The 26,399-nt window shown below is 40.4% G+C and overlaps 1 protein-coding gene across 7 annotated transcripts in view; it reads right to left on the bottom strand.

Annotated features, from left to right (window-relative positions):
* EVL (Enah/Vasp-like) overlaps nucleotides 1–26,399 on the bottom strand; it is a 159,070-nt gene that overhangs the window by 52,145 nt on the left and 80,526 nt on the right. For all 7 annotated transcript variants that reach the window (XM_074825099.1, XM_074825103.1, XM_074825102.1 and 4 more), the window contains exons 2-3: nucleotides 25,509–25,677; nucleotides 17,867–18,044 (exon numbers count right to left, since the gene is read on the bottom strand). In XM_074825099.1, coding sequence (XP_074681200.1) covers nucleotides 17,867–18,044; nucleotides 25,509–25,677 — 347 coding nt within the window. The remainder of the gene's footprint in view (nucleotides 1–17,866; nucleotides 18,045–25,508; nucleotides 25,678–26,399) is intronic.

The raw sequence follows: 26,399 nt of genomic DNA, 5'->3' as shown, positions 1-26,399 counted from the left end.
CAAGGGGACCAGTAACATTAAGGACATGCATCCCTGCTTCGTCTTACCCATTGTAAACTTTATTCCCTATTGAGTTAGAATGACCTTTAATTTCTTTGAAATAAAAATCCATGTGAATATGGTGCATTATTAGGATATACAATGTGATATCTATTTTTATATCCATTCCAAATACAAAAGGATATTAATGTATGGGAGTGAGCACTTTCATTTGATAGTATAAGATGTCGCTGCCATTCAACATACAAATCCATCAGAAAAGCTCGTAACTCTCATAACTGCTATCTGTGCTTAATTCACACAGGGAACGGCACAGGACCTTAATCTGACATGCAAATGAATATAAATCCTTAAATAATACTCTCTTTATATAGTTGTCATTGTAAATGTGCCCTCATCTTTACTACCCCAAAATAAATATCTATTCTGACAAGACAAAGCCCTGCCAATAACTTCTGAAAGTCAGTTAATGAAGACAGTCTCATGACAAAGGGCTTCTTTCCTTAATCTCTGCAAGGTGTTTCAAGCCCACAAGGTGCAGCTGTTAGCCCTCTTTTAGAGATGGTTTCATGCTGAGGACTACTGGCTATTAGATTGTTTGGCTATACAACTATGATTTTGGAGGATTTCATTCTTTTCCCATGTACTATGAGCTGTGTGGTTCCCAAAGCATCTCCTTTTAGGGGACTTGTATATGGTGTGGAAAAATACCACCCCAAAACACCAGAGTTGGGTTTTTTCATGCTGTGCACAAAGAAGCCAGCTCAAGGCACTAAGCTTCACCCTATCAACAGGTCGAATTTTGGGTTTGCTCTTTTTTTAAAAAAAAAGTAATTGATGACATGAACAGAGCACTTAAGTAAAAGCACTGGAACACAATTCTACCACTGACAGGGAGAAAAAAGATTGACTTAAATTTACTTGGGCCAACCACCACTGTTGACAAAACCATCACAGAAGAGAAACCCTGAACAACTTGGGTCATGATGGCAGAAACACAAGAGACTACAGTTCATCCTTAAATGCTCTCATATTAATAGGAACTTGCATGAGAGGAAGAACATGCTCCAGCTGAAAAAATGAAAGAAACTAAGATTTAACAGTAACTTCTGTATGCACTGAACTCAGTAAGAAGACTGAAATGTGGTGAGGAAAGCCCAGGAAAAAACATTTCAAAATCTCTAATCAAGGTTAAACTGGAAAACACAAACCCACCTAATTTTAAAGCGCATATGAATAGAAAACAGAAGCATCGTCATCCCTTTCGTAATGCTGCAGAACAAGGAAAATGAAACCCATAAATCAGCTGATTAGCACAACCGCTTATAAGGAACACAGGGGAAAGCAATGGAAGCAGTCCCAGAAACAATGTCTAAAAATGACATGTTTGCCTCCATGCTGCCCCCAGAAATAGGGAGGCAGAAGCAGGGACAGCCCTGGGCAGTCACATGCAGACACGGCCCGGAGGCAAGGGCAAGGACTACTGGTTTACACAGCCTTCTAATCTCTACATCCCCATTCCTCCAGACGTTACATATACATTTGCTTAATTTTATATTAGCAAACATTGCAAGTTTCTCCTCAAAACCACCAATAAAAAAAAAGTACACTTTCAGAAACATTTTATATGATAAAAACCCAAAACACCCTACTATATCAGTTTCTCTTGTAATATGAGAAAATACTGGTGTAATTTATGTAGTGTGAAAACTGACAATATGTTTTGCCATTTTGTTTCAATAGCTACTGTTCTCACATTAGCCATAAATGAATCTTAATGCTAAAAATAACCCATAATAAAAGTAATGTGAAATCCAGTAATTCAAGATACTGCTGACAAGGAATCATTACTGCATTACTGTTTATAGTGCAGAAGTGTAAAAAGAATTTTAAGGTAAAATTTTGGGGTTTCATGTAAAGATTTAATTTAAAGACAATCTGTGAATTTGCACAGAAATGTATGGGGGTTTGATTCTGAACAAAAGATATTCCTTTTTTTAAAAAAATAACACAATGTTTCATTTTATCTTTTCAAACAAAACAGGTCTCTGTTTTTGTAATTCACCTTGAATTTGAGATTTAAAATGGAAACACAAAAGATTGTTTAGCCTGAATTTCTCTTTTATTTTGAATTGGAAAGCTGGGATTTTGTTATTGCCTTCAAGATAACCAAATAAGGTATTTTACATTATGTGCATTTGAAAAAAAAGTGAAACAAAAGGTAATTTCAGAATGAAAAATACATACTTTATCTTCTCAGGAAGGTCAAAAGTTCCATTTTGATTTTAGTAAAATAAAAAGTACACTCAGATGCAACATGTTTCTGGGAAAAATTCTGGTTTCCTTTAAAAGAACCTTGAAAACCCTTGAAAGCATTCTTCCCAGCATTGATGAAATGGTGACTTAAGCACTCACCTCATGCCTGGTGTAGGCATCTCAGTGAGTCCCCCAGGCTTGATGCACCTTAAGAATGCTCCGGAAGAAGCACACAGTTTGTTTGTTAATGTATCTGTAATTTAACTTCGCAAGTTGAAGAGAGACTAAAACAAATATAAGCTGTGGCAGTGAAATGCGTGAGAAAACACGGCTATGAAACAGACTTCGGAGTACTGCTTGCATATTCAGCCCTCACTGATGCACCCAGCACACCAACACTGACTTTTACAGCATGACCAAGGACACATCTCTGCATTGTTGAGGTTTTTGCAATGGTTTCTCAATGTATCACTGTAAAAATAGTATCCTTGTTAAGGCTTGCTGACCAAACCCCCTGCACCCAACTCAGCTCAATTTGGTGGCTGCCTGTCTGCAACTTTCTGCACCATTTGCAGCGTCAGGGAAAACATTTAAAAATACAGTGGTGTTGAAAGATCTAACTGCAAAATAATGTGACCTAAGACAAGAAATATATACAGCATGACCCTAGTTGGGCAACTTCTGGACATGCCAGTAAACTCTGATAAGCAAAAAGAAGGCAGTTTGGGGGTGCACTCCCAGGCTGATGAGATAATGAAAAGCCACTCAGAGGCAATCTCATCTGTAAAGAAATCATTGCAATAACATTCAAAAAAGTGCAGTTACTCTGAGCTTACAGGAATGTTACAGCAGATTGTAAAAAAAAAAAAAGGAATCAAATGCCAGGTCATCTAAAGAGCAATATATCTATGTTTATTGTTCAAGCTTTATCCCTGAAGTCTAAATATTAAATTTAGAGTCATAAGAAAGGTCAGAGATGAGGTACGAAATAATCAACAGAAAGCATGAGGCATGCTTCGCTTTGGATCCTCACCTTTATTACACTTTTCAAACTCCTCTTCCTTTCACAAACTAGGGGTAAATTCCTCATTTATCTCAGAGTCAGGAGTTTTGCTGTTGACTCTACAGGGACCAAGCTTTGCCCTGGTGCCTCCTGCCTTCACTGCAGATCCAGAAACCTGTCCATGCACTTCAGCCATACATCTCCAGAGCGCTGCAGGGAACAGCTTGCATGCTGCCGCTGCCAGTTGGCTCCCTACATCCTTCCACCCCTGCATCCCTGCTCAAGGGTGCCCCTCCTGAGGCATTGTGCATGCTAACTCTTGCCAGCCTTTGCATTAGATGTGCATTAGTGATTTGGCAGGCTCCAGAGGACACCAAAAGGCTCATTTCTTTTTGTCCGAGTTCAGTTAGCCTTGCTATTTTGCTGATTCAAAGTTTTCTTTTGCATTTAGCAAGGATCCTGTGAGATTTGCTGCCAAAGCATCTTGAGAAGTGAAAATGAAATGTATGTCTTTGTAAATGATGCAGGGGAACCTAAGCACCCAGCTCCAAATGTGCAGAGTCATTTCTATCGTGGATGCCAATACTGGTTGCCTGTGGTATGCTGAAAAAAGAAAAACCAAATATCCTGTAAACTAAAATGCCTTAGAACTGAACATCCATTGAGTTTCAGGGCAATCCATATTCACATGGATTTCTGACAATATCCAACCTTCTGAACACCCTCCTGCTCCTGTACACAAAGCACCAGGCTGGCACGCGGGTACCTGCAGTCCTGCTCCTCGCTCTGCCACATTGCAGGAAACGCACTATTTCTTCACAAGAACAAGCAATTCACATTTAGCAAGTTCAAGACATCGATCGAGGTGATAATCTCAATTACTCGTGACCATGTGTTTATTTTTAAAGGTGTGAAAAAAGCCAAGACAGTCCTCAATGCTGAATGATGTTCTTCCTCCTAGTGAACAGCCAAGTAGCGTCATTAGAAATACATATGAACAACAGCTTACGTGTATTACCTGCTGCAAAGATACTGTCACACCATACACTGACTTGTGTTGCAATGGCTACACCAACAGCACTGAGACAAACCACACACCCAGTGTGTGTTTAAGCCTGCTCCTTCCCAGAATGATAGCTCTGGACATTGTACCGTGGGAAGTTTACTAACAGGTTCCACCTCCTTTAAGTTTTAGCTCCGTATCAAGAGTCCGAACTTATCATCTGAAGTCTAAGACCACAGAAGACAAATATTTGAGCAAACCTAGAAGAAGATCTTTGTCTGCATTGGCCAGGAACAAGGGATTTGGAAACAATAGTTTACCATAGCTAGTTGTGGGGATCTGGGCACTTCTGAAAATACCAACAATACTCTCTAATGTCTATATGGCTGACTCCTTCCCACCTCACCCATTCTTATCCTTCACACTCTTTCAAGAGAAATAAGATCTGAATGTCAGATCAAGAAGTCCTACTCTTCTCCCAGTTCTCCCAGTGTATGTCTCTAGCTGTCAAACCTTTAGATGTTAGGTTTCTCAGCATGGTCAATGCACATATTGTCAGTTCTAATACTAATACAACAACAGATTGATCCCTAATGACATTTTTATTCACAATAATACATTGCATTCCTTGCAGAAAGCCATTTACAATATTTACACTGATTTGCCTAGACAAATAGAGAGGACTTGCAGATGACAAATCATTGTCACCTACTACAAATAACTGATTCTAAATTTTCTGCTTTACAAAACACATGGAGATCGTCTCTCTTGCATTGTCTTCTAGGCAGTACTTCAGAAGCCCACAGTCTCCATGTGTGATGCAGTTTTACAGCTGCACCTTCTGTTTAACTCTTGCAGTTGGTAGTGGGGACATGTTTTTGGAAAGCACCTCTAAGCCAGCCGCCTCTCACCTTCCCCACAGCAGCATTCTGCCAATTTGCAGAATGCACTAGAAACTGGGGATTAAATCTGTAATTCTCTTGGCTCCTTCTCATGTCCTCTGAGTCTAGTATGAGATCAGAATAAAGAGGACTTCCATACATTGAATTATGCATGGTCTTAGAATAAAATAAAGTCATGTCCCCACTGTAAAAGAGTGATAGCTCCACTGATTATGTATTAAAATATAATCCTCTATGTACCTGTTGCCTGGATGGTTGTGGTACATGAGGCCTCTGTAATCATTGGCCTCAAATCTTCTTACACAGAGTTGAAACAGAATTTACCCTTCCCATAATCTGGGTATCTGTTTTTGCAAAGTACAAAATTTGGTTAATTATATTGCTGGGATAGGATGCCACCAGTACAGAAACAGTACCTTCATGGATGCCTCTGTCAGTTCAAATTCCCCTCTTGTGCTGGACCTTCAGATTAGGAACAGCGGTGGATCAAGGTGCTCAGTGCTCACCTGCAGACCGGGGGGAACTGCCTTTGGAGCTTGTCATTGCTTAAACTAAGAGAAGATATGAGTACATATTCTTGTCTATGGAAATGCTGATGTTTTTCTCTTGTCTTCATAAAGGATGGACACATACATAATAAAGGAAGACTTAGAAAGGACTCAGGAGGAATGCCCTGGAGATGGGAGAGAGAACCACTGAGTAGCATGGCAAGAGGCTGAGCCTACAGTTACAGTAAACTCAGCACACCAAACTTAGGTCTCCCTCAGAGGGTATCAGTCCTACTGACTATGAAATACCAGCTCTCTGGCCCATGTATAAGGACTAGTTTCTAGCCAACATCTTCAAGTCTGGCAGTCACAGGTGCTTTCTCAGAGGATTCAGAAGAGTTTGGTTAAACCACATAGATACTTGCAGCAGATACACTTAGGGTGTTCACTGCTTCAGAAACAAGTGAAGAAATGAAGCACTGTTTTGCAGACACACAGAGGAGGATGCTTCTTCACATGTCTAAGCCTGGGTAAAACTACAGGTGTTGAGCATGTACTTGTGCCCACAAAGGCAATGCTGCTGGAAGGCCATCATCCACCACACAACCCTTGGATCCCACCAACCAGACCTGAGAGCTAAGGGACCAGTCCTGAATTTCTTGGACACCACAGTGTCACCTCAGTGAGATTCTGGGGAGATTAAGAAAAGCACAAGATGGGTCTCTTATATAAGATTTGGTCAATATTGGAAAATGGGGCTCATTTAAGCACTTGATTCTCTCCCTTAGAATAGAGAATAGGCTTGCATTAAAATAAAGCAAAACCAGTACAGTAAGTACTGTTATTTTTACATCCATTTAGGGAATGAAATAGGCTTACATTTCTCCCTTACATTGCTGTACCCGCAGTATCTACCTCTAGTAGTGTGCTGTATTGCACAGCCAAAGATGTACGTGCCGTTTTCAGGCACTGCACTAACCACCAGAGGGAGTCCCTGGAAACCAGCAGTGGAGGGAATGGAATTAAAATCTGTTTTCTATAGAGCACTCCGGAATACTAATCAAGACCAACAGATAAAGCAATCCATGCAAATCACATTGACAGTGATTGCTTGGCAGGGTTTGGCTTTTTTATCAGTAGAATTGGAGCAGATTTTAAAATGCACCTTCAAGATCTGAATCACGCTGCCTTCTCCTCAGCTGTGCAGCTGAGCACGTACAAATGCAAAGGCTAGATGCTTCATGAACTAAAATCACCTATTAGCAGATTACTTCCTTCCTGAACTGCAGGACTACCCGAGATTGTTCCATTTTATCACAGTTGAGGTTCACTCCCTGTTGCGTCGCAGGGACTGTGCAGCTTGTCAAGCCACCAGCCAGCAGCACAGGACTGCACCCCCACATGTCACCTTTAGGTGAGCCGTCCTCTCTCTATGCAGTGAAAAGGAAACTACACAATTATTGTAGACTAGATGCCCAGCATTTTTGTGCCTGAATTTCAGTTAAATGAACTGCATTTTCAGCTGCATTACTTCGTTGGTATTAACTGCAGAAATTACAACAGTCATTTCCATAAGGGGCTGAGCTTCTGCTTCCAGAATGCCACATAACTTAGAGCTTTCGGGTCCCCCAGACTTGGTGAGAGTAAGATGCTGGATGACCACATGGAGCCATCTAAAACAGCAATTAATAGACTTTGTGTGAGCTACCTGGGGATTACCAATGAGCAGCAGAAGCTGCTCTACATGCTTTGCTGGTGGCAGCATATGGCAATTCACTTGGTGGTTGGAATTAAGCGGTAGACTTTCCCTTCACCTGAGCCTGCTGCTGGAGAGGGCTGCAGAGCCGTGCTCTAGCTCCTCAGCTGCACCCCTGGCTGTCCCCGCCCAGTTCTCTGGCCCTAAATGCTGTGTGTTTTGACCAGGAACATGTTTTTAGTGAACTATGGCACATAATGAAAGCAGAGTTTAAAAACAAAATTCAAAACACTATCAATTTTATTTTGATTACATGTGAAAAGTCTTTTCAGCCCAGCAACTTATTCCTGACTTCTGTTTATATACGTGTGAATTTCTTCCCCAGTTCATTTCTGGTATAAAATCCAAAAATTTGCATGCACAAAGACCATCTGTTTGCACAGCTCAGGCAGTCAGAGAAGTGATAATCTGATGTGCACTGCTCCTGTGAACACGCACATACGGATGCACACAACACATGTACTCCTGCGAGTTCTCACTAACTGTCCCAGGGAAATCCATGGAGCATCACTAAAAATACAGCTTATCCACATTCGTTTCCAGATCCCTAATTTATTATTATTAAACTAGAGGTTTAACTATTAGTGTAGTCACTAATTAATTATAGCATAATTAGAAATAATTAATCTATTAATTGGAAAGTTTGGGAGAGGATCATAGCGAAATTGCCATGAACCAGAGAAGGGTTCTTAGCAGCAATTCTTTACAGGCAGTGACGAAAAAGAGAGAAAAAATAGGCTGAATTTTGCCTAGAGGTGCCTCGTACTAAAACATGTAACCAACTGTCCCAGGAGCCTGTTACTGTTCCTTGACCACAGTGACAGCCCTGCTCAGGTACAAAACCCTGTACTACAGATGCCTACGCTTCTACTCCCAGTAACAGGAGGATCATGGTGACACAATTATTACTTGTTTGAGTGGGATCACAGCTCAGGGAGTGTATGAATTATTGTGTTGAGACAAACTATTATAAGGTCTGGCTCTTAGCTGGGAATCCAGAAAGTCTACTAAAAAAAAGAATCAAGTTTCTTGCCAGCTCAGCAACTAATAACCCAAACCTATCTTAATCCCTATACATTTGTGCATCTCATCTCAAGTTAGTCACTGATACAAATCAGCTAGTACCCAACAATTAGCATAGGGTACCCATGAATAGTATAAAATAAGGAATTGGGGTGGGGGGCCTAACACCAGAATTAGACAACATCGTCATTATCATAAGGCACCATTTCTGCAAAATGATTCAAAATGAATACAACCTGTGTTATTTGGATACTTATTAATGCCGTAGAAAGCTGGAGATGTCACTTTCTATACAATCTCTTAGAAGGTTCTATAGTTTACTTTTCCAAAAATAAATAGCATTTGGAGGGGCACAGCACCACTGTAAAAATCAATCTGGTTTGGCTGATTCAGGTTAGGAGTTCCTATCAGCAGTTAGCACTCTTTGCAAATCTGGATCTGTGTAACTACCCTCACAGGACACTGCCTGGTCATTTTTTTCTTTTAAGAATGAGGGCATCCCTTACAGTATTTAAAACAGTTTATTTATTTTCAATGTTCTTTCTCCACTTTTCCTCTAGTGAGAAAAATTTCACAGAATGTTCTTTTTCAACTTATTCAATGACATTATATATTACAAACTATACCAATATTTGGCTTTAAAAATATTGTGGATGAATTGGAAGAGTGGGGTGAGATGTCAGTGTATGTACAGAGGTAAATGACATTGTTCTGCGTGGAATTACAGCGCTCTAACTCACGCAGGGTTTGAAAAGGAAGACAAACTGCCTTAAAAAAGCAATTCTTGCTCCGACACAAATGAAGTCATGTTATTTTAGAGACTACCCCAGGACATCAAATATCAAAGCACTTTTAAGAATGACAGAAAATGAACACAAAACTGAAAGAAGGTTTGTTAAAAGATCAAATCTCTTCCAAGCAGCAACTTCTCTTTCATGAAAGAAATCAGGTGCCCAATGAATAAATAAATGTCCTATAGACTATTACTGTTGAGCAAAACAAATGCACTGAGACTCAACACGCCGAAGTATGGCATTGGAATAGCTAAAGAGAAAAACACTGTTCTCATCACAAAAAGCCACTTGCACTTCATATGCTTCAGAGTTTTGAAGAGCTGTGGACTCCAAGCACAGACTACGGGCAGGAGGCAAGAAGGCAGAGGGTGTGTAAGCCCTCCCCTTTGCTCATTGCCTGGGCAGCGCAGAAGGGCAGAGTCAGGGCATAGCCCACCACCCACTGCCCAGAGGATGCCAGCAGTGTCCTGGTGGCAGGTACTCCTTCTCCTGCCACCTCTCTGGGGACAGGAGAGGAAGCAGAGGAGGGAGAATGACATGGAGCTGCTTCTGAGTCACAGCATCTCCTGGGGCAAGGCAGCTTTCATACTTCTGTGGCTTGAGGCTGAGCTCCACTCATAGCCATGGCTTGATACAGGACATGAGGTATATATAGTCCAGACTAACCCCTGAAAAGGTGCCCTTGCCCGATAAAGAGGTATATTCAGCAAGCAAACATGCTATAAATGGTCTCCAAATGAAAACCAGCTGAAATCTGGCCTACACTGCTTGCACATAAATTACTGGACTTCTTAAATTTTGATAATTACATTTTTTTTCCCTAAGCTAATATATTCTTCTGACACTTATTGTAGTCTAGTGAAAAAGCCACACTGCATCTCCTACCACTGAGCTCTGGGAACTTTGCCAGTTTGCACCAGTTTCAGAAAAACAAGGGTTTGAGGGCAACAGCGCTAGGGAATCTGTTAGTATAAGTCTTCACTCTCAATGTGTGCAAGTCTCTCTTAAATCTCTCAACAATCTTCTCCCCACACAGTTTCCTTCCTGAAGTGGTTTTCATTTTGTGCAGAAGAATTCAGCACAGCAAAAAACATCAGCAAGAGACTCAAGAGCCGTTAGATTTGTTATGCTCTTCAAAGAACAAAGGCACCTTTTGTTGTTCTAGACATGCGACAGCGGCTCCAGAGCTGCTGCTGCTCTAAGCAGGGGTATAATAAGAGTCCTGCAGAAAAGTGGCTAGGACGCGTACAACCAATATGCCATGGGTTTTTATTAGCATAACACTGGGAGAGCACTTCACTGCCCTGGAAAACTTTCTGTCATGGATCCCTACCATCTGGGGGATTGAAAAACTGAATTGAAAAAAATGATGCCTACTTCTGTAGAGCAGAATAATTAAATGACAGATGAATAACAGCAATGATATTTGCAGTTTTAACAGTGAAAGGAGTCTGTAATCCTAGTTTATCTATTCATGAGTGAAGCAATTCACCTCCTGTGCTCCAGTCAGCTGGAGCCAAGTTACTATGGAAGATTAACCAGTTTTACTCCCTGTTTCTTCTGGCTTGGCCAACTTCTTCCAGTTCTGGTTTTAAACATGTTTCGCTTAATGCGAACTTAACTTATGAAGTATACCCAGGTTCTTAGAAATGTCATATATCCATCTCAGGAAACTCAGGTTAACCTGAGAAGAGGGCACTTAAGCAGTTTTGCAGGCAAGCAGCCCTTGCAAGGAAAGTGCCCATAATTCCAGGAGTAGTGTTGGCTGTTTTGGAAACACAGGCAGTGGGCTTGTATGAGAACTGTCATCCGCAACAGCACAGTAAGAATGAGCCTTGGGAGCAAGACCCAGCGAGTGCTACTATGGCTTGAGATGATGTTTTTCAGCTGGGGGTGCAAGGGACTCCTGCCCTCAAAGGGTCGCGCAGAGACGGGACCCACTGAACACATGGTGGGGCACTGCCTGGGGAGCACCCCTCACTGGTTGCGGAGGAAAATAAATTCACACCTACTTTGTTGCATAACAGCTCATCTCTGTCCAGTTTGCAAAGGAAGGAATTTATTCCTATAGTAAGCAATATACTAAAAGATTATTTATAGGTCAGGTGGATTTTTCTGGAACAGTTCCAGTGATAAAGCAATGCAGCAGACAAAACAAAAAAGCTCATCATCTTACTTGAATTTTCCCTCCCTCTTCATTGACTTACAAAGCACAGCAAGTTAGATCAGAAAATGCCCTATCTGCAGAGCATTTCTGAGCAACTAAAGTTTATATTGAAACTGGAGTAGGCGTGAGGCTGGAAAAATTGTGAAATTTATTTCTTTAAACCTTTCTCTGGTGCCTTTGGAAGATGTCACTCCGGAAAGATTTACTCCCCTGGGGAAGCTTTGTTTTTTAAAGAAGCAAAAGCTTTTTCTATTTTTAACATGTACCCAATGCATAGAATCATAGAATGGTTTGAGTTGGAAGGGACCTTAAAGATAATCTAACCACTGCCTGTGGGTTGCTATTTTGGCTAGCACTAGGTGTCTGACCACATGGATCATATTTACACTAATAAGTTTAAAAGCTTGTTATTTACACATTCTCTATGCCTACATTATAAACAGGAACAACTTCTGAGATCATTTGGTTAAAAGACCTGCAGCAGAATGGCATGCTTACGGTCCTGCAATACCTACACCATATGAGCTTACGTGAGTCTTTAAATGTTATTAGCACACTTCAAAGTACAACGTTCACAGAATATACCATCTTAGTGGCTTATACTCTGTACCAACACACCTGATAGCATGGGAAATGAGCCCACTGCACAGCATGTGAAGCGCCTTACATGAGGCATGGATCTCTTTACACCAGCATGGTTTTGGAACCAGCTGTCTGCAAGTGGGCATTATGTTCTGTGGTGGGTCCCCTCCATTATTGATGAGTTATTTTATGTATTATGCAGTACTGTAATGAAGATGCAGTCTTTTGTCTTCCCACACTGTGTCCTCTGTGGTGCTGGGAAGTCTTGGGGCAATATTATCAAATAAAACAGTCACTGCATTGTAGAAGATGAATGCAGCTGACTGACTTTCCCAGCAGTTACACTTTAGAGCCACTGAAATATTGAGAGATGCAGGACTAGCTGGAAAAATTCTAACAAAAAAATGAATATAACATTATAAAATTCTATTTAAAAAAAATGTGTACTTTCATCTGAAATCCAGTGCACCATAATCTTCACACACATCCTGCACTGACAGAAACACTGCAAAAACTTAGGGCGTCTAACTAGAAGAATGTATGCTATATGCCAGTTTATCTGCTATTTGATGAATCAATGCTTTATTTTTCTATTTCTTTCCTTATTTTAGAGGGCTTAAAGTGCTTTTCAAGGAACTCCCTCCCAGCAATATAGAAATGCAGTCACTTCTGGATAAGAGCAGAATGACTGAAGGAATGGAAAAAGATCTGAAACTCTGAAGAACTTAATCAAATCCAACTTATGGGAAAGGGGACTGGAGAAATACATGTCAAATAATCCACAATGGTGGAAAAGAAAAGTCAGCAGATCTGATAATTAGAAGAAGAGTGAGGAGGAATCCTTCTGACTGCCAAAATGTCCTCCCTGCAGAGTTAAAGCTGGGTCTGTGAAGCTCTGTGTCGGAAGGCACGGGGATGAACTCTGCACCCTCTATGACCTACACGTCTATATCGTGTGGTCTGTAAACCACTTATACTCAGAACAAGAAAATGTCTTTCTTACAAGCAAAAAAAAGAAATCACTATTCGTTTTCTTGAAACCTGTCCCCTGCTATTTCATGCTTTCCTCTAACTTCACCCGTCTTAGTCAGATAAGGCAGCTGACCTCTTTAACTATGGCTAACTCTGCAACATAGCTCTCTGCATAAGGCTCTCCAGCATGTGGTGTTTACATTTAGAAATATGATCTTCTTGCATTGTAAGTCAACAATAACTATTCAAGTCCCCAGGGCAAAGACATCAAGAAAAGTCCATAATATGTTATATTCACTATGTCATAGGCAGCATTTACCAGCAGGCTGCATAGATCAGACTCTCAATTCTTCTCCAAGAGGTACCAAATCTCTAAGCCATGGAAGCTCAAGATGCCCTCAGAGCTGGTCATGCCAAACCACAAAGCCGAGCCACTGCCTCCTTCTGCAGCATAGAAACATGCAGGGGCTTCAGGGACCGGCAGGGATGCAAAGACAGTGTCTGAAGTGAGCAAATAAGGAAGGAAAGAAATGAAGTCATTCCTTTGCCTGTCCCTAGCGATGTGGGGAGCAAGAAAGGAGGTAAAATATTCTCATTCCCTCTCCCAGAGAAATGTAATGACTCACTGGGAGAAGCGCTGAGTGTACAGGCTCCGTTAAGCCCTGCAGAAAGAGTTACCTTCATCATAGGCACCACCGGCTTTCCTACAAAATTATGTCAGGGAAGAACTTGCCCGCTTTAGCTTACTGATATCCTCACCTTATGCCGTGCTCCAATAACTGTGCTGTACTGCCACCGGTCATTGCCCTTGTTAAATCTAAGAGGATTTAACAATAAGCCCTGAAGAACATGAACCTTGTCTGCTTACCAAACATCAAACAGCCTGAGGGCAGGATCTGTACAAAATGCTTTTCCTGCAGTATCCCTGGGCAAGAAGGGGTCTGTCCCCAGTGAAATCTGGCTGCAGGTGACAAGGTAAGCTGGTGACACTCCTTGCATCAAGTAACTTATGCCAGTAAAAGGTCTGGCTTCACAAAGTGGACACCCATGAAAGAAAAACAATTTAATGGGAAGTCATTTGTCATACTAATGGTCTTACTAAATGACACCATTAAAGAACTGTGAGGAAGAGACTGGTAATGAGCAAGTCAATGTTATCATTTGCTCTCATTTTGCAGGCTGGCTCAGCACCAACTCTTCATTTTTTATTGTAAAGGAGAACAGATGAAAGAGATGTATAAGGAAATCAAAGTAATTAGGCATATAAACAAGGTGACAGGTAAACAACTGTGATTCAGCGAGGCAACTGACAAACTCTAAAGGAAGGATGGTATACATTTGTATTATTTTCTTTTTAGTCTTATTTTATCTCATTTCAGATTACCCCTAACATGATCATTAACATCCTTACAAAGCACAAGACTGAGCTGAGTATATGCTCAGCTCCTGCCTGCACTGCAAGGCTTGCTTTACCCCACCCTGAGGACGCGTGCTGGGAGAGGCTCCCATCACAGCACTGAGAATTTGGCCATGCTGAAGAAGGCCAGCCCTCGGTGGGTAAGAGTATGAATTCATCCACTGCAGAAATATGACTAGACAGCAAGTTTGGACTATGGCTTTTCTCTCAAACTTTTGGGACATGAGGGTCCCTGGAAGAATCCCTCTCCAGGGATGATCTTGATACTCAACCCAGGTTAACACAGGCTAGATATAAGATCTGATTCAGCCCATTTAACCACAGGTTAAGCACTCGATTTAGTTTTTGAAGCACTCAATTTAGTTTTCACTAGTGCCCCACATAATCAGCATAGAGATCAGTGCATGCAGTGAATGATCTCGGGTATCGTAGTCTGTCTCATGAAGAAGTGGGACAGTACAGTAATCCTCAACACTAGCTCATAACTGTATATTCATTTGAATGAGTCATTCATTTGAAAGTCAGCACTACCTAAAAATTATTTCCAACTCCCCAAAACACAGACTGCTATAATTTTTTAAAACTCACTCAGCTTAGTGCGCCATTCAAAAACCCACACCATTGCTTTGCAACTAAGACTGGTTATTTTTCCAAATATTGGAGTACTCTGACTCCACATCTGCTGAAGATATGATGCAGTCTCAGATTATCTGCTGTAGTCTACCATGATTAATTTTAGTCGATGCAAGTGGGCGGTAGAATGAAGGGAGAAGCAGTCATGGAAGCCAGAATCTGTATCCAGCTATGGGAAGATTAGTAGTACCTAAACATACTAATGTCTCAGCAGGGAATATACGAAACAATTAAACATTAGAAATGGCACATCCTAAGTACTGCTCGTAGCATATCCCAAACTGTAAAGCTAGCAGATAGAAAGGCTATTCTGTACTATGGATGTGCCAGAGGGAACCTCTGTTTAACTATCTGGATTTAGTTGAGGATTTTATTAGTGTGTGAGCAGTTCTGTGTGTACAAATGCACTCCTTAAAGCTGTCATCCATCTGCATAAGCACATGAGCAACTTTAATACACGGATGTGTAGATATAATAAATAATTTTTTTTCCTAATGATTTTTCCATATGAAAAAGTAAACCTTAATGCAGCATACAGGCAGCAGAATGGACGGAGCATGCAGGCAGCGGCTGTGCCTGAAAAGATATATGGATAAGTCTGTTTGTGTGAATTCCTATTTGCATTAATTCATGCCCACAAAAGCTTATTCACTATATGAGCCTAGAAGAGCAGATCTGAAAAAACACTTTATACCTTATATCCATTATGTACTTTTGCTGTCAACTCGCATGCTGAGATCATTGCAATAACTGGGAAACTTATGATAATATAAAAGTCCTCAATATAATATATTATCAATTTTTAGCTAATAAAATTTTAAAGAGAAATATGTATAGAAATAAATTTTGTAATTAAAAATTAATTTTGCTAAAAATTAATATTTTGGGAATTTGTTTCACAGAATCAGAGGTTTTTAAAAAAACACTAATGCTGAAATTCCCTTTAAACCAAATTTCAGTTTTTGACAAGCTCAGCTGTAAAGAATGGGACAACTGGCAATCTCTGAAATTTCTAACACTTTATGTATGAGAGAAAAGGGGTTGTTGAAGACTGAGTGTTTACCAGAGCATCTTTTTTTCTAGAAAGGAAAGTAGGAAATTTTTTCATCTGTGACCCAATTCATGTCTGTCTATGTGACAACTACAAACTTTAAATGAAAGCTCTTCAGCATGGTCTGGCTATTTTGTCTGTAAAGCATCTAACACACTTTGGTATGCTAAGTAAATTAATAAAAGAATACCCCCAAAAATGCAAATTATTATTTGCTGTATAATCATAAACTTCTCAGAAATCTAACACGCTTTTCAAATACTCGAAACCACTTTCTTAAAAATACCTGTTTTTCTTTGCTAGGAGTAGCTAACATAATTAAAGTATCCACTTTAAGACAGTTTCTTTCGTTTTATCCTTAGAGCAATAAATTCTTATCTTGAGACGCGTTTCCACAAGGCACCTCCCTGGAACAACCTCAAAGTTCTTTAGAAACCCCACTCCCTTTGACAGGAAGAGACAGATGGAAATAAAAACCCCAAAACTTAAGGACTTTTGTAAGAAAGGCAGACTCCTCACAGACATTAAACCAATCACCACATCAAGACTATAGTCAAAGTATCCAAATTTTGAAGTCTCATCTGGTGGCCTAAACGGGTTGAGCACATATGAGCAGCCAAAGAGTACTTCAGACCTGCATGAGTTTAGGTCTGGTGAGTGTTGGCCAGATTTCCTCCTGAAGTCTCCTGGTGTGGCACAACTATAGCTGAAAAAGTTCAAGCTGAAGAAGGCAGAATTCAGTCCTCAGTACTTCTAAATATAGCTCATAAGACATTTCTTGATTTTTTGACGTCTTTTGCATTTGTCAGCTCAACAGAATGAATGGAAATAGCAAAAGAAAAAATATGAACTTTTATATTACAAATAGACTTTTAGTAAGACTTATTTGTGTACTGAAGGTTGTCAGGAGACAATCTCTTTCTAGAGAGCTGCTGTCCATTGCCAGCAAACACTGCAGTGAAACCTGGATGGCAGCAAGCGATGTAAACCTTGACTCACTGTGTTTTCAAGAGGAAAACAGGGCTGTGGTGTGTATTTTGCAGGAAAAAAAAAACCACAACACACAAGCATTGCTTTCTGTTCCCAGCCCAGGAGCTGCAGAGAGGTCATAGGCATGTAATGGAGGGCAGTACTTCATCCAGATACCACAGACCAGAAACTGGTTTCCATTGAGAAACCAGGACTTTATTTTGGGCCGTCGTCAAGCTAGTGTAATGACAATTTCACAGAACAGTAAACTTCAGCACAAACTTCAACTGCAGTCAATATAATACTTAGGAAGAACATCAGTCAACGTCCAGCATATAAGCCTTTGCATTTTACCTTATGAAATAACCGAGAGGCCACACACTCCTCTTTTGAAAAGCCGACCCACAAGAGCCAACGGTTGTAGATGATGCCCAACACACTGGAAATACCATTTCCAAGTTCTACCTTATAAAATGTTGCTAATATTACTCTAGCTTCTGTTTATTTAAAGTTATATTCTGCCATCTTACATGTAACACAACGCATAAACAGATCCTTATAAATCAGTGGGGCTACCTGCCTGCTGAGGCTTTTCCAAATAACCACTGACTTCCTGTTGTGAGTTAAGGCACCATGAAAAATTAGAAGGCAGGCAAATGAAACCTGAAAATATGTACAATTCATACCACAGCAAATGCTGTTCTAAAAGTCTGTCTACTAGAAACCAACTTTTTTTTATTATAACGGTTTTTATAATGGCATGCTATCCAATACAACTGCACTAGGTGATTGATAACAAGCATTGTAAAAGGTCACAGATTAATAAAGAGCGTAGTGGCTGCTAATTTACCTCCATCTTGTGAGTTCATGATATTTAGAGCAAACAGCATTGCATTGGAGAATGTGGTAGCCTCTTCTTTGCTTGCAAAATTCAAGCCATAGACCTGCCGTGCATCGCGCCATTGATGAAAGGTAGGTGTTGCTTGATTGTACTTCAGTCCTTTCACAATTGAGTAATTAATCACTACCTGTGATATGAAAGAGAGGGGTGAAGATTAAAATTAGTTCTGTTTTCAGTGGGGAAAAAGCCTAACCCTTTGGTAAAGGTTAATTAAATTCATAGAGGCAATTCATACGGCAGCTCCTACACGGCTGTATGGTAAAGGCAGTGTGTATTTCGATGACAGAAGACCCACATCTGGGGGTGAGATTTACAACAGTTCAATTCAGCCTCGAGGACTTGTAAGCTAGTTTTGCGAAATCTATTACCTGTTTGTGTTTTCTACAGCACCTCCTCAGGATACAGCTGCACAGATACTGCAGACAGATGTCAGGAGCCAGTGCCAGCAGCTGTTACCATCTTTTCGGGGATGATCATGCACAGTTGTCAGAAAAAAAGCCAGAGAGAGCTCTTGGGACTAACTCTGCCCTACCGCAGGTAACTGTTTCACTCATTACCCGGCTCTCCTTTCTCCTCCCATGCACCTGATCACCATCAGCTTCTTATGGTGAAAGTTTTTTCTCTAGAATCAGACAGGCAATGACAAAAGCAGACAACCAAATATCTCCTCTTCCACCTCCTCCCTTGCTGTACGTGCTATAATTTCCAGGTAAGGGGTGACAGCAGCAGAAGGGTGTTTCTGTATGTTTTGATTTAATCTGCTAAATACAGTGCCCTGTTTGTCCTTGGGCAGGGCATGTGGGACACAGTACACCTGGGATCTGACTAGAAACCTCCAATGTTAAAAGTGTAAGCTGCTCTAGCTGAAGGTGAAGAGGCAGGAGTGTTCATGCACCACTAATACACCAGAAGGACCCATGGCACAGACAGCACCCCTGAGATACCCATCTGTGGACTGACAATGGCACTTTGTTGTGACACAAATATAAGAAACAAAATGCCAACAGAAGGGATCACAATTATTCTCATAAACAGGCACAGTGCAGTTGAAAACAGAGGAGTAGGAAACGGAGGCTCCCTCTTAATCAGCCCACACAGGCTGAGGGCAGAAGGAAATTGGGGACAGAGAAACTTAAAATTATGAGCAGGGAAAGTCCAAAGTTCATTATTCAAATATAGCAAATCTGGTTTTGAATATTCAAGATTGTCTCTACAAATGGAGTTATTTTGCCTGGAGTTTTATAAAGAGCCAGAACAATCCCACAATTTCTGGTCCTTGTTGAAAGCCAATCAATGGAAATCCTCCATCGAACTAGTTTGTATGGCTCATCTGTAAATTAGGCAGCCTGGACACTGGTATACAGGAGTAGGAAGAGGGACCTTGGTGCATGCTGTCCAGGAGCTCACTCTTAGTGTGAGTGTTACCATACGGGACTTGGTAAGATGGGAGCAAAAACTGAATACAAGGGAACAGAGAGGAAGTAACAAATAGATGCCGTACACAGTATTTATTATTACAGGTGGATCCCACACACCAGGAAACCTACCAATACATCTTTTTTGCAGTCTCATTGACCATCACTTTGGAAAGTTTTCTGTTAGTACTATTACTGCATCTAAAAACTCCAACATATTTAATTAGATTAACAGTACTTTTGCTAGATGACTGACAATTCTTCTAAATTATAAAAGCAGAGTTTTAAAACTAATTTCAAAGATGAATGACTCCTAGCTCTGAGTTTTGATTTTTCAGTGGATTGCCAATTTAAACTGGCAGAAAAACATTAGATGAGCAACTAATACATAAGGAGCAAATTGCTTCTCACACATTCCTGTTTTTGAAGGATGACATTGTCTCACTGATATAGATAGTTAACAGATGTCTGATAACTATACTACATTAATATATAAAAAATTATGGAAACTAGCAAAGAAGCCACTACACCAGTAGATAATTACATATATGCTCTATTTCTATAATGCATTTACTTACTTGAGCCAGCACTAAACAGTGACATAGCAAATAGTCTTTGAATACTTGGTCTAGCTCTAGGCATAAATTATCCTGATGGTTACTGAACATCAGGTATCTGGTCCAAGCGTTGCTCTCAAACCAACATCATTATTAACTTTCCATGTAAATGCACTGGACAGCAGTCAGACCTACATTGCTTTTTTTGCCACATTTCATAGAGACAATCCTGACCTGTGATCCAAAGGGAGATGCAAGGCAGCCTACATTTGGTACACAGGCTCCCAAGAGTTGGTCCCCTGAAAATGGGAACCGCATCACCAGCATGCTGCATGGGAAGCCACCCACACCAACCAGAACATTGTGGAAACCTCATCGCTCCGGTCACAGCAAAGCCATGAACTCACTCTTATAGCTGACAGCTTAGATAGCCCTTTTCTCTAGAAAAATGGTGACATCAGCCCCATTCTACCACTGAGCATTGGGAGAGCCTGTACTGTTGCTCACACTCAATGAGTCTCTGGAGCACCAAGTAGACTCATGCCTGGATGACTAACCAAACAGTCTTAACAGGTATCAATTTTTAAGTCTTCCAACCACTTCTGAGTAGCTTAACCACGGGAAGGCACAGCCAGTATCTTTGAGGAAATGTTTAGAAAGACTGTGAGCTTCTACCAGGCTTTGCAAAGTGAATACTTCTCACCTACTAAAAGAATCTTCTGTTTCAAAGTACAGCACTATTGAAGTCCAAAAAGCACCAGAGGGTGTAGTGCAGTTGTATAATGAAAGACAGAAATCGTAAAAACCTATGCCAAAAATCGTTTAATAGAAGTCAGGTAAGCTGTTCAAAATTTGCTTTCCCAGAACACTGACCCAAGGAACTCAGAGAACCCACTCTGTTCTGAGGGTTTGATCCCTTCAGTTGAATAAAGACAGAATTTGAATGTTGACATTCAGTAATCATCAGGATGTAATACCTTGTCTTCAAACTTAAAACAGAGAGTTTAAAACTGGGAAATGATACATAGTTTCGTTTTATCTCCTTTGGCTAACGTTTCTAGAAAAAAGAAAAAAGAGAAGGTGTTCTCCTACTGTTAAGAATGCGTGCACAAAGGTATCTTGTACAGATGGTGTGGAGGCTCTGCAAGGCATGTGATGATAACCAAGTGCTTCAGAGCAGTAATTAAAATAAAGAAGGTCTCCCTGTTTGGAGCATAGGTTGTTGTTTCTTTTTTTACAGGTGTTTCTAAGGGATCTTTACTCTAAAGCTTCCTATGTCAGTAAGATAGCATCCACCTTGCTGAGCAGACCAACAGTTCATCTTTTAATCTTCAGTTGTAGTGTGTAATAGGTGAACTGGAGAAACTTACTGAAAGTTTTGCAGCAATAAGTAATGGATTTATCCATAAGAAACAGTTCTTCCTATAATTCTTCATCCAGAGTTTGTGTTAAAAGCTGAAACATGGTATTTTATGTGTCTATTTTTTTCTTTTCCAACCCCTTTTAGTATTTTCTATCCTGAAACAAAGTAGTCTTGTTACTGATATAAACGTCTGCGTTGTTTTGAACCCTGTTAAAGTCTGGATTTCAATGATCTTGTGTGGCAAGGAGTTTCATAGATCATTTGTGCATAGTATTAATATGTTGACACCTTTCAATGTTCCCATCACTATAAAGTTAAAAAAAGATTTACTTCACTTCTACCTGGTACTCTCCTTCACTCTTTCATCTCAGTTTCATGTGTAGGCTCTCTGTGGCAGGCAGGAAATTTTGGGATCTATTAAAAAGCTCAAAACCAAGCAGCCCTTCCCTTCCCTTTGACTGCAGTCTGTAGGCTGATGAGTTGTAAGTTGCCAGCAGCGATGATGGTGGTGGTTGACAGGACTCACAGGAATGGGGCTAGAAGGGATCAAGTGGGCCTCAGGACCACATCTGAGGTGTAACCACAACCAAGATCACGGGAAGAGCTCCCACACAAGTCTTACCGCCCATACTTTTGCTTATTGAACCAGAACAAGACATCTGCTTGTCTCTCTAGAGTATGAAATAGTTCAGAAGTTTGTTATCAGCACGGCATCTGCCACACCGCCAGCGCTCAGACTCCTCTCATGGGGAGCAGTCATATGATTGCTAAAACAGGGAGGATATGGTGTAGCAGCTAAAAACTGCTGCAGTTGAGGCCAGATTCTTTATTTCTGTAAGCAGGCCCAAACCTGACCCACTTCTAATGAGTTACAGCAGTGATTAATTGGTTCTTTATTTTTCAAAAAATGTGGTTTACTTTATATCCCAAGAATGCTGCCCCTGTTTCAGTGTTGGCTTAGGCTCAAATGTAAAACATCCCACCTTCCTCAAGGCCCTGTTTTTACATTCACTTCTTAGCCACATCAACTCCAAACCCTCTGGAGATATGATTCACTTTTGACTTGCACCCTCCTCCCCGCCTATTTGTTCAACACATGCCTTTTGGTGATGAGATCACGATGGGCTGAAATCACTTGATATAAAATAATGATTTCAAACCCTCAGTTCATCAGGACTCTGAACTGGGGAGCCACTGCTTGTCAGCTAAGCCATAGAGATGGACCACTTCTATGTTTTTAGCTTGGTGAACTTACATGGTGACTGAAGCTGACACACTTCACCTTTACAACAGGCTAGGTTACAATAACAGCTGGCAAGTCACAACACGGGGGCAAACTGTTCGCTTGAAACTGTTGGGCTTTGAGAAAATGAAGGCTGCAAGGAAACATCAAAGCTCATGATATCAAGCTATTTGAATACCAATCTCACCTTAGCTTCAAACCAGTTCTGGCCTCTGTGGCTACTTCAAAGCTTCAAAAGCCTACTTCTGGTTTTCTGAAGATTACCACTCATGCCAGCATGAGTCTATGCAAATGTGCACGTCTGTGCAGAGCAGGAAGGGGAACTCATGTACCACTGGTCTGTAACTTAGCACTGCTGCTGCATGCAAGCACGCAATGAGCACGTCACCCTGACACATAAGGAGAAAAAGAGGTCTGGTGACCACTTCCTGGTGGTGAGAATGATGCTCAAGTTCTGCCACTCTAAAAACCATACTTCTTTGCGGTGAGCTTTTTAGACACCGTCAGCTAGAGAAGAAGACAAACACAGATAAGGTAAGCAGAATGAGAAGACAGTATCATGCACCAAAAAAGGGCTAGAAAACAGAAAGGCAGCTAGACGAAGAACAAAGAGTCTACAGAAGAAGATATGAAAAAAAAAAAAAAAGAGGATGAAAATTAGATTATGAGAGGTGTAATATAAACCAACAAAAATTAAAAGGGAAACATTAAAGGCAGACAGGTGAAGTCATGATGATTACTCTAGTCTGCACCTTGCCAAACAGTGTGTAATAAAACTTAAAATTGTTCCTCCATGGTATTGTTGTGTTACATATTTTAAACTAGTTTCTCAACTCTTGGAAACCTGTGTAGGTTCATTAGCTTCATTATATGCCAAATCACATATTAGCTGAAGATCAGTCCTTTTCGGAAAGGTATGGCTTTCCTGGAAAAGCAATAGCTTTTACTAAAACATCAATTTCAGTGTGATTTAGCACAGCCTGAGAGTAAGCATGAAATGGCTTGTACAGAGAATTATTTCAACTGAAATTCATTTTTGTTCTCATTAAATGCAAATACTTAGCAAGCTTAGCAAGCTTATGATTCCATGTGAGATTCATATAAAATATATTAAATTGTGAATCTTGAGACTTTCAGAACTTTTTTTTTAATCCTGCTATGCTACGCTGCCTTGAATTTATTTTATACATAATACTGGAGTTTTGTAATCATATTTAAGGTGAATACTTTCATTTAGATAGTTTTAAGTGACTAAGGTAATGTGTACTTTTTTGTTTGTTTGAGGGAGGATTTTTAATCTTTAAACTCTAGAAAAATATAATCTTCTACCTGTTTCCTTCTGAATTGAGATGATTTTTAGATGGTATGCAGCCTCTTCATAAGCAGGAACATTTGCAAGCAAACACAATATACCTTACTCTTTAAATTGTATACTCTGATTAAGACAGACCTCTGGTACATACTCTCTCCTTACATTATGACTTTATGACTTTTGCTTGTTTTACACCAGCTATTCAGACCCATCTTAGATTGCAGTAACATGAAAATAATTTATATTCACCTGCTGGCTATGTAAATTAAACAACTAGCACGGACTGTTACAGAACAGTACTGGCTTTCACAACTAAGAAGTCAGTGTATTTCATTTATTTTTGAAAATATTTTCTATTTTTGAAATGGAACTACATTAATACATTGCCTTTGCTCTACTGAGAAGGATAAAACCGGTGACAAAAAATATGGCTGATGTTTCAAAAATGCACTGCAAGTTGCTGAAAACCAATGTTCTCCAAAGTCCCACCTACTTCTATTCTGCTTTTTCTTCTTCAAAATGATGACTGTGTATATGGACAGTGTAACAAAGTCATTAACACTTCCAGTAAGCAACCTGACTAACTTTTCCAGTCGGCCCAAGCATCATTACAGCTGACAGCTGAGGGACATCATCTACATTTCCATGAGCTGATCAGTCAATTCAACATTTGTGGCAGCTGAGAGGTGGTGGTGCCCCGGCTCCTGCTTTCCAGCTTGGCTTGGCTTGGCTTGCCCTGCCCTTGCTCATCTCACCCTGGCTGTGGTGCTCATCACATCCTCCCAGGAGGCAACGCCACTCTCTGAACCAAAAGAAAATCAATCACCCACTTTTTCCTGAGTCTTCTGCCAGTTTGAGGGCTCAAGGTGAGCGTGGAAGGTGGGTAGCCTGGGCAGGCTGAGCTGTCACTGCCGTACCGGCCTCACGCCAACACACAGAGGGAGTCCCTGATGCTGAAATTTTTGCTCTAAAATGCAAATGGCACTATGGTAGGGCACTGCTACTCCACCCTAGTAAATTTTTGTTATTTTAGGGTCTAAACACGACATTTGGTAATGGAGCTTCTGATGACATGCACCTCCTGGTGCACCCACAACCCAGGCTGCCCGGAGCCACGCCATGGCAGCCCCGGACTGAGCACCGTGCTTTGGTGGCCCATGGGGGTCTGATCCCAGTTTTGATTATCTAAATCCCATATAACCCCCATAATACCCAAGGAGGTCCTGCGGACTTAGGCTGCTGCAAATCAGATCACAGTGTGCACCTAGGAATTGAAAATGCATTATGAGGAACTACTTACTTATCACAGCAATGTAACAATCACACTTTGTAAAGAAGTCAGTGCAGAACGATTTATTTCTTTTTCTTTTTATATATTGTATTAATAACAAGCAAAAAATAAGTTTGGCGGAGCTGAGAGCAAAACCTGCAGAACAAAGTAAGATTAATTTCACAAGCAAAAATGGAGGGGGAAGAATAGCATTAAAATCTCTCTGGCATTTACCAAAAGTTCTGTTTGCAAATAAGCAGTAAATTATGATACATTCTGTGCACAAAAAATTTATACAAAATCTGAATGACTGGAGTAAGCAGGTACCTTGCAGGGAGCAGGAAATGTTGCTATACTGCATTAAGTATAGAACTGATGGTATCAAAAGAGATCAAAGTTTCATTTACAGGAAATTCAATACAGTTACTCACTTGTTGATCTTGCAGTTTAACTCCAACTACCCTGAAGGTGTTAGTGGCCGTGTTGTGGTATATGTTGATTCTGCTGAATCCCTGCTGTCCAGGTTTGATTGGCACCCATTTCTTACTGGTATCGTCATAGACCATAACTGAAGCCCGGGCTTGGCAAATACTCTGTTCACTGAAAAGCAAAAAAACCAAAATTAGGAAAAAAACCCAGTGAATTTGCTGCATACTACGGAAAATATCTAAAGGAAAAAAGACAACAGAAATTATCAGAACTACTTACAACATATGTTTTGTAAGAGATCTGCTAATCCTTTGAATGCAATCTGCCTGTTAAAGCTGGCATGTATGTGTTCATAGACTTAAAAAAACATCCAGTATGCTGCTGTTTTGAACTGATAATCTATTTGATATAAAAATATTAGGCCCCAAGGAATAACTTGTATCACACAAATGTTATGAAAACTGTCCAACAGTATGAATGCTCCATTTATTTTATGTACTTATTGGCAAGTGAAGTCTTTCACATTTGTGTGAAAACTTACCAATATTTTACAGCTTACTGGCAAAATAAATGTGACATCCACAGCTGAGTTACACATTTAAAACTGGAAGCAAGCAGACCTTGAACCAAAAGCCACGTTAGGTAAACTGAAGAAATCAATTATGTTAATCCAGCTGACGCCTAATACCCAGACCCAGTGACGCACTTAGAAGTCCAAGAATACACGGTACAAAACACACAGGAACTCTTTTTTCCTTCATCCTAGTTGCAAAGAAAGTGAGAAAGGGGAATCCATGAATGTCTGCCATTATTTTGTATAGCATTAATATAGAACTATTTTTGTCCTGTAGATTCACAGAAATTCATCAGTTCTTTACCTCTTGCTTGCATAT

This window comes from Strix aluco, chromosome 4, assembly GCF_031877795.1.
Source record: "Strix aluco isolate bStrAlu1 chromosome 4, bStrAlu1.hap1, whole genome shotgun sequence".
In the NCBI taxonomy this organism is placed as follows: Eukaryota; Metazoa; Chordata; class Aves; order Strigiformes; family Strigidae; genus Strix; species Strix aluco.
The sequence above is the reverse complement of the archived record's forward strand: the minus strand, read 5'-3'. Positions and strand labels throughout refer to the sequence as shown.